At 44.2% G+C, this 12,119-nt stretch overlaps 1 protein-coding gene across 2 annotated transcripts in view; it reads left to right on the plus strand.

Annotated features, from left to right (window-relative positions):
- The first annotated feature begins 1,945 nt into the window (after positions 1-1,945).
- PRMT9 (protein arginine methyltransferase 9) overlaps positions 1,946-12,119 on the plus strand; it is a 56,502-nt gene continuing 46,328 nt past the window's right edge. For both annotated transcript variants that reach the window (XM_075348035.1, XM_075348028.1), the window contains exons 1-4: positions 1,946-2,135; positions 4,860-5,027; positions 5,294-5,396; positions 11,890-11,990. In XM_075348035.1, coding sequence (XP_075204150.1) covers positions 2,026-2,135; positions 4,860-5,027; positions 5,294-5,396; positions 11,890-11,990 — 482 coding nt within the window. In that variant the 5' untranslated portion in view covers positions 1,946-2,025. The remainder of the gene's footprint in view (positions 2,136-4,859; positions 5,028-5,293; positions 5,397-11,889; positions 11,991-12,119) is intronic.

Below are 12,119 nucleotides of genomic sequence, written 5' to 3' on the forward strand. Positions count from 1 at the left end.
CAGGACTACTAGGCACAGCAGCCCCCCATCCAATCGCAGAAGCGCCACCCTTTCTCATTAAAGGGAGTCTGTCAGCAGGTATTTGCTATGTAATGTGAAGCCAGCTTGCTGTAGGGGTTAACACACAGAATTCAGGGCTGCCTGTCTTGTCAAGGTCCAATCTGTTGTTTATTTTTTGTTTGTTTTAAGCAGCAGGACTTATCATTGCTGGACTACAATGTCACCTGCACAGCAGTCTGACAGGTCCCCTCCTCTGATTGACACCTCACTGTCAATGTACAATCTCTATTGGCAGTGACAGCTCTCTTCTCTGCTACACAACTGAATCTAAAAATTCTGATTGTGTTAGAACAGCTGCAGCCAGTAACCTAAGTGATACATCGTTGAATTCAGGATCTCTCTGCCTACATAATGCTGCTCTCAGATGAGGTAGGAAAAACCTGCTGACAGATTCCCTTTTTAATAATACATTTTCAATATTTGCATCATGAAAATGACATACTACAGTATGTTACATGTAATCTACAGGTATTTCCATCACCAGTGCTGTTTTATTTCTGACTTATCATATTGGATCATAAGACTTTTGAGCAGGGGGTTTGACACTATGACCCTGGAGGTCCCTTCTAACTTGAACATTCAATGACTCTAAAGGGTGCTTTACACTCTGCGACATCGCTAGCGATAGCACCCGCCCCCGTCGTTCGTGCGACATTTGGTGCTTGCTGCAGTAGCGAACATTATCACTACGGCAACGTCGCACGCACATACCTTGTAAGCGACGTCACTGTGACTGCTGAACAATCCATCCCTCAAGGGGGAGGTGTGTTCGGCGTTATAGCGGCGTCACTAAGCGGCCGGCCAATAGAAGCGGAGGGGCGGAGATGAGCAGGACGTAAAATCCCGCCCACTTCCTTCCTTCCACATTGCCGGTGGACGCAGGTAAGGAGATGTTTGTCGTTCCTGCAGTGTCACACATAGCGATGTGTGATGCCGCAGGAACGACGAACAACATCATACCTGTGGCAGCAGTGATATTAAGGAAAGGAGCGACGTGTCAACGATCACGTTTTTGAACAATTTTGCGATCGTTGATCGTCGCTCCTTGGTGTCACGCTGCGATGTCGCTACCGGCGCCAGATGTGCGTCACTAACGACGTGACCCCGACGATATATCGGTAACGATGTTGCAGCGTGTAAAGCACCCTTAAGACATTCACCATACTAATCCATACAATTATATTCACACTAAGGAGAGTTATTACATTTACCTAATATAATGTTTCTGCACTGAGCACATGGATATGTTCAATTCCGAAGTGTGATCAGTTTTTATATCTGTATTTGCTTTCATTGCTGTTATTTTCTATTGGAACAAAACCGATCTGTTGTTGCCTAATAGAAAGTAATAAATGAAATACAAACACTTACGGTCCCAATACTAGTGGATACCAATGTATCCTAAAGACATTGAAAGATGCCTCTAGATGAGGATGGTGAAGCCCTGTGCCCTATATCACCAGGTCGTCACTGTCTAGTGTGAATATGTCCTAATAGTGCTGGTATATTCTGGGCTTGGTGTGTGACCACCTCCCCTTACGCTGCCTGGTGTCTGATCCACATGCTTCGTGTGTTCCCTCCTGTCTCTTCTAGGAGACTTTCCAGTATGCCCTTTTCAAATGGGCAGAAGAGCTTTATGCTTTAAACCGTTAATCAAGACATGTTCAACTGTTATGAACAAGCTCTGGAACTGTTTCCGAAGGATGACGTGATCTGTAACAGTATGGGCGAGGCAGCTGTTCAGGTGAGAGTCCCTCCATCATGGGAAGCCGAGGTTTGTAATAGGAAGTGTCGCAGCGGTTGACTCCACCATGCTTTCCTTTCTATGTCGGATTTAGATTGGGATTTCGAGATGAAGCCGCCGCTTATTTTTACAAGGCTGTGAAGTTGAACCCAAACTCGGCTGATGCCAAAGAAAATTTTTTTCGTGTAGCAAATTGGCTTGTGGAACGTTGGCATTTTGTGATGCTCAATGATGTCCGGAGGAATCGGATGTATCAGAAAGCAATTGAAAGCGCGGTACAGGCTGGCTGCAAAACTGTGCTGGATATAGGGACCGGCACTGGCATCCTGAGGTCAGTCAAATGCGTGACACGGATTTAGGGATGTTTCAGGTATCAGGTTTTCTTGTACAAGTGCAACAGGTTTGTTTTGTGGATAACCCCTGGACCTGTGTTAGTCTGTGGGGAAGATCACCTTTTTCTTTTTTTTTTTTTCTTACACATACACCCACATATACACACACACGTACGTGTGTGTGTGTGTGTGTGTGTGTATATATATATATATATATATATATATATATATATATATATATATATATATATATATATATATATATATATATATATATATATATATATATATATATATATATATATATAATGTATGTATAATGTATGTATATTATACACTCTGTTTCCTTGACAGTACCAAATCGCCAATAACAATTATAGAGAAGAAAAAGTCTCCAAAGGCAATAAAGTTCATTTCCAATAAGTATGTATGTATTCAATTTCCAACGTATGATAATGAAACAGGAACATCCATGTAGCAAATATATAATACATCTCTTCTTTCCCATCATTCGGTATAACACATTGTATTCGGGCATCCTGGAGAGAAATCCCTCTTATATTGCACAATGTCCCAATGGGGTATATTCTAAAGGTTCTCAGCTTTTCAAACAATATTGCACATTAAGTGTTTGTTATCCAGACATCTCCTGAGTGCGGTGGCATAAACAGTTTCCAGGTGCCTTCACGCTTCTTTATCAGGCACCTATACTGTTTCCAGCTGTAGAAGTCCAGTTCCTCATCTTCTGCACGGTGAACTAAAGCACATGAGGCTCCATTAGTTTATGAAGCATCCGCATATACTGACTGCCAAAAAGCACTAAACTTAGCGCAATCACTGGATACCATGCTGTGCTGCATTATCTTTATACTTTTTGTTGCGTCCTCCCGACCCAGGAGCTGTGGTATGATCAGACCATGTCCCTGTACAGTCACATAGTCAGACACGGCCATTACACAGTACATAGCAGGGAAACTTATATAAGATCTCAGCACAGAATTTTTTTTTTTTTTTAAATACATTCAATTATGGAAATTCTCATTATTCCAATGTCTATTGATTCCAAATAACTTTGTAGGAAAACCAATTTTAAGAAGCCTTTGTGCCTGGCCTAGCACATGCATTATAACATGTATCATTCCTATAATAAGCTACATTATAACATGTATCATTTCTATAATAAGCTACATTATAACCTGTATCATTTCTATAATAAGCTACATTATAACCTGTATCATTTCTATAATAAGCTGCATTATAACATGTATCATTTCTATAATAAGCTGCATTATAACATGTATCATTTCTATATTAAGCTACTTTATAACCTGTATCATTTCTATAATAAGCTACATTATAACATGTATCATTTCTATAATAAGCTGCATTATAACATGTATCATTTCTATAATAAGCTACATTATAACCTGTATCATTTCTATAATAAGCTGCATTATAACATGTATCATTTCTATAATAAGCTACATTATAACCTGTATCATTTCTATAATAAGCTACATTATAACATGTATCATTTCTATAATAAGCTACATTATAACATGTATCATTTCTATAATAAGCTGCATTATAACATGTATCATTTCTATAATAAGCTGCATTATAACATGTATCATTTCTATAATAAGCTGCATTATAACATGTATCATTTCTATAATAAGCTACATTATAACCTGTATCATTTCTATAATAAGCTACATTATAACCTGTATCATTTCTATAATAAGCTACATTATAACATGTATCATTTCTATAATAAGCCTACATTATAACATGTATCATTTCTATAATAAGCTACATTATAACATGTATCATTTCTATAATAAGCTGCATTATAACATGTATCATTTCTATAATAAGCTGCATTATAACCTGTATCATTTCTATAATAAGCTACATTATAACATGTATCATTTCTATAATAAGCTACATTATAACATGTATCATTTCTATAATAAGCTGCATTATAACATGTATTATTTCTATAATAAGCACATTATAACATGTATCATTTCTATAATAAGCTACATTATAACATGTATCATTTCTATAATAAGCTGCATTATAACCTGTATCATTTCTATAATAAGCTACATTATAACATGTATCATTTCTATAATAAGCTACATTATAACATGTATCATTTCTATAATAAGCTACATTATAACCTGTATCATTTCTATTAATAAGCTACATTATAACATGTATCATTTCTATAATAAGCTGCATTATAACCTGTATCATTTCTATAATAAGCTACATTATAACATGTATCATTTCTATAATAAGCTACATTATAACATGTATCATTTCTATAATAAGCTGCATTATAACATGTATCATTTCTATAATAAGCTGCATTATAACATGTATCATTTCTATAATAAGCTACATTATAACCTGTATCATTTCTATAATAAGCTACATTATAACATGTATCATTTCTATAATAAGCTGCATTATAACCTGTATCATTTCTATAATAAGCTACATTATAACATGTATCATTCTATAAGAAGCTACATTATAACATGTATCATTTCTATAATAAGCTGCATTATAACATGTATCATTTCTATAATAAGCTACATTATAACCTGTATCATTTCTATAATAAGCTACATTATAACATGTATCATTTCTATAATAAGCTGCATTATAACATGTATCATTTCTATAATAAGCTACCTGTTCTGTTTTGCTAGCATGTTTGCAAAAAGCGCAGGTGCCCCTCATGTGTACGCCTGCGAAGTCTCCAAGACCATGTTCGACTTGGCCTGTGAGGTTGTGTCTGCTAATCACATGGAAGACGAGATCAAGCTTCTTCACATGAAGTCTCATGATCTTCAGATCCCTGAACATATACCTGAAAAGTACGTAGAACACATTAATGTGGATTCCATAGACCTGATTCCTGTCTTCCTTTCTTGGGCAAACTCGTGCTTCCTGGTCTAGAACAGATGACCTCTGTCTCCAGGTGCCATCAGAGTCCTCCACCTATATGGAGGGGGTACAAACTACTCTATGGCTGAGCTGGTCGCTATTATCATGCTTTTGGGTGGACATGCGTTGGCAGTGATCTACTTGAAGATTGATTGATTATATTTAGTAATTTTTCTGTGTGATTATTTCTGTGCAGGGTCTCATTGGTTGTCACAGAGACTGTAGATGCCGGCTTGTTTGGTGAAGGGATTGTGGAAACTCTTATCCATGCCTGGAAAAACCTGCTCCTAGAACCTAAGGTCAGCAAATATACGATGCTCGAAATATTAAAGGGAAGCTATCATAGGAAAATGATCCAGTGTTTTAATCAGGTTTGTGTATTGGCATGTTGTGTTTTTAGTTGTTTTGGTATCACAATTTTTATTAAAAAAAAAAAAGTTAGAATTCAAGCATTTAATGAACGTGTTGAAGGATCATTGTGAAGGGAAGGGGGAGTCAGCTCCTGAAAGAAAGTCATATATATAGACTTTCTTTCAGAAGCTGACTCCCCCTTCCCTTCACAATGATCCTTAAACACGCTCATTAGACATTATATATATATATATATATATATATATATATATATATATATATATATATATATATATATATATATATATATATATATATATATATATACATGCATAATACACACCATATGTGTGTGTGTGTATGTATATATATATATATATATATATATATATATAAATATATATATATATATATATATATATATATATATATATATATATATATATATATATATATATTATTATAAATTTATTTATTTATTTCTCTGACGCCTCATTGGGGGACACAAGAACATGAGTGTTATGCTGCCTATCCATAGGAGGACACTAAGTAGATGCAAAAGCATAGCTCCTCCTCTGCAGTATACACCCCCTGGCCGGGCCAGGCAACCTCAGTTTTAGCTTAGTGTCTGTAGGAGGGACTTCCTTTCAATGTTTATTTTTTTGAGGGCGACGGTTTCCTTTTGGGACCGATCTCTCACTACCATCAAACAGGCGGGAACGTGGACGGGACGGGTTCCACAGACACCGATTTTTCCAAAGCCCAGGGTAGAGGCCTGTGCCCCTATAGCCCAATTTCTCAGCCCCTCTTTGCAGGCTCTGAGTTGAATATGGCACCGGTGTGACCGGATACAGCAAGCTGACTCTGCTACTTTCCCTGCCTGGACTGAAGCACTGTTTAAGGTGAGATTCCCCCCTGACTGGTTTCCCAGAAAAAGGGAGAAAAGACGGTGCAGGGAAGGCTCCCAGGACATTTACAGTATTTATTATGAGAAAGTCCCTTGCTGATTGCAAGGAGGAGAGCCCCAAGGATCCTGAACACACAGTGTTAACTTTTCTCTAGCTTGCTGGCTGGAGGAGGGGGGAAGTCACTCCTGTTTGCAGAAAATCCTGCACAGATAATTTCCCGGTGGCAGGGGGAGGGCACAGAGCCACTACTCACGCTGTTTATTTGCTCTGTTTTATTTGCTCTAGCAGAAAAGCCGGCTTATAACCACCAGTGACAAGCTGTGTGCTGACTGGAGGGAGAGGGAGGAAAACTATCAGAAGCTCCCTTCCCGCTTTTTTTTTTTTTTTTTTTACTACCCACAGGGGGGGGGGGAGCACACTGACTTCTTCGCGCTCTTTTAGCTCTAAGCCCCGCCCCCCGGGCCGCGATAAGCCCCCCCCCCGCCAGGAAAGCGTGCGAAGATCTCCATAGAGCTTACTCTTTCCTGAGGACAGGGCCATCGGCTGATTCTGGTGAGCTGCTTGCTTCACTTGTAGCTCTGCTGACCATTGCTCCCCCTCCTGGCATACTCCTATTAGGAACATGCAGAATTCTAAGGGCACTAAGAGTGCTAAGGCCCACATAGTCTATTATTCAGCCTGCACTGCCTGCCACGCTGAGCTACCACGTAAACATACCTCTTCTCTCTGTGAGTCCTGTGCCCCTATAGCCCCCCAAGACCCCCCTGCCACCACCGCCGCAACCGCCAGCCCATCGGAATGGGCACAGTTTCTGCCCCAATCCATAAAAAAAACTGTCACAGAACCTGGTGCTGGCTATGTAATGTCGTCCTCCACACCATTCTGGGTCCCTGGACGGAACGCAGACTGAGGATACCCCTATGGAGGATCCTTCTGAGGTAACCCGGGCACATGCTTCGCCGGTTGCAGGGATCAGGAAAAGAGCACATGGCCGGGTGTCTCCAGCGGGCTCTCCCTCGGGAGCACACAGGGCAGGCTCTCCCACACGCTCCACGGCTTCTGAAGAGCTGGAGGAGGGAGAATGCTGTTTATACCAAGAGGATTCCTTGGTTTCAGCCTCCCCAGATGATCAAACTGCAATAGACTCCCTTATCGCAGCAATCAACCAAACTCTGCATGTGTAGGATCCCCCATCCACTACCACTGACCAGGCGGTCTCCTTTTAAGAGGGCAAGGAAACCCCAAAAGGTTTTCGCTGATCACCCAGAGTTTCAGGATATCCTCACAAAGCAAAGGGAGAAGCCTGACAGGCGCTTCGGTAACCGAAAACTCATGGAGTCCCGGTACCCCTTTGCCTCACCTGCCCCTAAGGGCTGGGCCGATCCGCCCTCGGTCGACCCCCCCCCCCCCCCCCCCCGGTCTCCCGCCTTACCACAAAGACGCTCCTGTCTTTACCCGATGGTTCCTCCATCAAGGACCCGACAGACAGACAGGTGGAGCACCTCGCCCGCTCTGCTTTGAGGCTGCGGGTTCCTCCCTCTCGCCCTACTTTGCCTCTGTGTGGGTCGCAAAGGCGATCTCGGTCTGGGCAGAATCCCTTAACACTTCGCTTGAGGAATCCCAGTTCACTCATACCTTCACAGAGGTAACAGCTCAAATTGCCGCTGCGGCGGAGTACCTCATGCAGGCCTCCATGGACGCTGCTACCTGCGCAGCGTTTTCCGCCTCAAATACCATAGCCATCCGTAGAGCTCTCTGGCTCCGACAATGGCGAGCGGACTCTGCCTCCAAGAAGTCGCTCACGGGCCTTCCCTTTTTTCCAGACCGATTGTTTGGCGAACGTCTGGACAAGCTCATTTCTGACGCCACGGGAGGAAAGAGTACCTCCCTCCCCCAGCTGAAATCCAGGACGTCCTTCACCAGATGTCCACAGTCCTCGTTCCGCTCCTTTCGGAACTCATTTGGTTGGTCGACATCCCGTGCTGTCCCCGCCACCAGCCACGGACTACGCAGGGACCAACCTTCTCAGCTCTCCCCGAAACCCACTTCGTCATGGCAGTCTAGACCGAAACAGTCCAGGACTAGGGAGACTCTGCCACGACGTTTTCCCCCCTCATGACTCCTTCGGCGCCCCGGAAGACACACTCATTGTAAGAGGTCGACTGCGGCTCTTTCAACACATCTGGGCTGACGCCTCAGACGACAAATGGGTGCGAGACCTTGTGTCTTCCGGTTACCACATAGAATCGGTTCTTTCTCTCAAACCCCCCAAAGACTCGAAAACGACGCGAAGTTTTTTTCTCAGCAATCCACTCACTCCAAACAGCAGGAGTGATAATACCTGTCCCAGATGACGAGAAGTTCGGGGGTTTTTATTCCAACCTCTTTGTGGTCCCCAAAAAGGATGGGTCAGTTCGACCCATCCTGGACCTCAAACACCTAAACAAACATGTGCACGTACGGAGATTCAGAATGGAGTCCCTAAGGTCCATTATTGCATCCATGGTCGAAGAGGAATTCCTCGCATCCATAGACATCAAGGATGCGTACCTGCACATACCCATCGCCCCAGATCACCAAAAGTTCCTCCGCTTCACATGTCAGGACTCCCACTTTCAATTCGTAGCTCTACCCTTCGGCCTTGCCACCGCACCAAGGGTCTTCACCAAAGTCATGGCGGCCGCCATGAGCGTCCTTCACGCCAGGGGAGTAGTCGTTCTCCCTTACTTGGACGACCTCCTCATCAAGGCCCCCTCCTTCCGCGACTGCTCAACCAGCGTACAGATCACTGTGGACACCCTATCCCTCTTAGGGTGGCTAGTGAATCTGGACAAAACATCCCCGATCCCATCACAATCCATCACCTTCCTGGGCATGTCCCTGGACACCCGTCGGGGCTTGATCCTTCTCCCTCAGGACAAGGCGATCGCTCTTCAACGAGCGGTACGCTGCCTTCTACGTCCTCCATCTCGCTCCATTCGATTCAGCATGAAAGTGCTCGGCAGGATGGTGGCGGCTATGGAAGCAGTACCCTTTGCTCAACTGCACCTCCGCCCACTGCAGCTAGCCCTTCTAGCGGCCTGGGACAAGAGCCCCTTCTCCCTGGACAGACATCTTCACCTGACGCCTTCAGTCAGGTACGCACTCCGCTGGTGGCTTCGACCCTCATCCCTATTGAAGGGGAGATCTTTCTCCCAGTTAACTGGCTGGTCCTGACCACGGACGCCAGCCTCCTAGGCTGGGGAGCAGTGTACCGGCACCACACTGCTCAAGGACGTTGGACGCCCCAGGAGTCTTTCCTACCCATAAACATCCTGGAACTCTGCGCGATCTTCCTCGTGCTCAGAGTGTTCTGCCCTCTGCTAGCGGGTCGTCAGATTCGAGTCCAATCGGACAATGCGACAGCTGTAGCCTATATCAATCGGCAGGGGGGCACCTGCAGCAAAGTGGCTTATCTCGAGGCCCACAAGATCCTCAGCTGGGCCGAATCGACGGGATCAGTGATATCATCGGTACACATACCGGGGGTAGAGAACTGGGCAGCAGACTTTCTGAGTCGCCAAGGCCTGGCCGCCAGAGAATGGTCTCTCCACCCAGATGTGTTTCTACACATCTGCACTCGCTGGGGCACACCAGACGTGGACCTAATGGCCTCAAGGTTGAATGCAAAGGTACCCGCGTTCATAGCCAGGTCACGCGACCCACAGTCCATCGGCGCGGATGCTCTAGTCTGCTCCTGGCACCACTTCCGCCTGCCTTACATATTTCCACCTCTACCCCTGCTGCCGCGGGTAATCAGGAAGATCAAGGCAGAGGGAGTCCCGGTGATACTGGTAGCACCAGACTGGCCCAGGCGCGCCTGGTACGCCGAATTAGTACAAATGCTCACAGACGCACCGTGGCGCCTTCCAGACATCCCAGACTTGCTGACCCAAGGGCCCATTTCCCATCAGAACTCGAGAGCCCTGAAGCTGACGGCATTGCCATTGAGACCTGGGTATTAACAAGAGAGGGATTCTCCCCCCTGCGGTTATTTCCACCATGATCAACGCCCGAAAGCCTGCTTCATCCCGCACTTACCACCGTACGTGGAAAATCTTCCTTTCATGGTGCAGGAAAAATAACGTCCAGCCTATGCCTCTGGCCATCCCCAGAATTCTCGACTTTCTACAGTCTGGCTTGCAAGCGGGGTTGGCTCTCAGTTCCCTTAAAGGGCAAGGTCTCAGCGCTCTCAATCTTCTACCAATGCCGCCTGGCTCAAAAACCGCAAGCCAAGACCTTCCTCCAGGGCGTTTCCCATCTAGTTCCCCCGTACAAACGGCCGCTGGAACCATGGGACCTCAACCTCATTCTGGACGGTCTCCAGAGGTCTCCCTTGCTCTTCTGTCCTGGAAGTTAACATTCCTGGTGGCAATTACGTCCATCAGACGGGTTTCGGAGCTGGCAGCACTCTCGCCATGAGCCTTTTCTGATTTTTCACCAGGACAAGGTGGTTCTGCGTCACCTTCTGGATTTCCTTCCAAAGGTTCTTACCCCGTTTCATTTGAACGAGGACATTTGTTCTGCCTTCCTTTTGTCCACACCCGGTTCTTAGGGTGGAAAGGTCCCTGCATTCGTTAGACCTCGTCAGAGCTCTCAGATATTACATATCCAGGACAGCCCCCTTTAGGAAAACTGAGTCTTTGTTCGTCATTCCTGAGGGGCCTAAGAAGAGACAGGCAGCTTCAAAGGCGACTCTGGCTCGCTGGATTCGCTCTGCGATCCAGGAAGTCTACCGCTTGCAACTCAAGCCCATTCCTAGTGGGCTGCGGGCTCATTCCACGCGAGCAGTTTGCGCTTCGTGGGCCATTCGGCATCAGGCTTCAGTGGAACAGGTGTGTAAGGCTGCGACCTGGTCTAGCCTACATACGTTTTCAAAGCATTACAGAGTCCATACCCAGGTTTCAACTGAGGCAAATCTGGGTAGGAAAATTCTGCAAACGGCAGTAGAGCACCTCTCTCAGTAGGCGCTCCAGGCTGTCTGGGACTGGTTCCTAGTCCTTGGGTTGTGTTGTCTTCTTTTATGTTTCCCACCCATGGACTGCTTTAGGACGTCCCATGGTCCTGTGTCCCCCAATGAGGCGTCAGAGAAAAACGGATTTTTGTGTACTCACCGTAAAATCGTTTTCTCTTAGCCACCATTGGGGGATACAGCACCCACCCTGTTGGGCCTTGGTTCTCTCAGTACCTTATTTGGTTATGACTCTTCTTTTCCTATGTTCCTCTGTTGAGAAGTTTTTACTGTTTTTTTTTTTTCTCTTTCTCCTATATAATATATATATATATACATATACACACCATGTGTGTGTGTATATATTAGTATAATAAAGTTCATGATATGAAAATAATAAAAGCATTGCCAAGTTGTTTTTGTTTGTTTTTTTTAAATTCATGTAACCCAAAGCTGTGTTTTGATTTCAATAGCCCATTTTGGGATAATTGTTTCCCTTTCAAAATCTGTTTTTATTATTTTATTTTATTTTTTTTCTTTCAGCCCAAAGATGCCAACTATGGTGGGTATGGACAAGTCATCCCTGCAGGTGCTGTTGTGTATGGCATGGTTGTGGAATGTCCCGAGATACGCAGGCATCACAGGTAAGTGTGAATATCTAATCTTAAAATATTTTTTATCTAAATGATTAATAAAAATATATTTAAAATATCCATATAATGTCCCTCCTGTAAATATTAAGAATATTATCAGTTGTCGAGGAGTTTAAGGAC

The sequence above is a fragment of the Anomaloglossus baeobatrachus genome, chromosome 1 (assembly GCF_048569485.1).
Source record: "Anomaloglossus baeobatrachus isolate aAnoBae1 chromosome 1, aAnoBae1.hap1, whole genome shotgun sequence".
Classification (NCBI taxonomy): Eukaryota; Metazoa; Chordata; class Amphibia; order Anura; family Aromobatidae; genus Anomaloglossus; species Anomaloglossus baeobatrachus.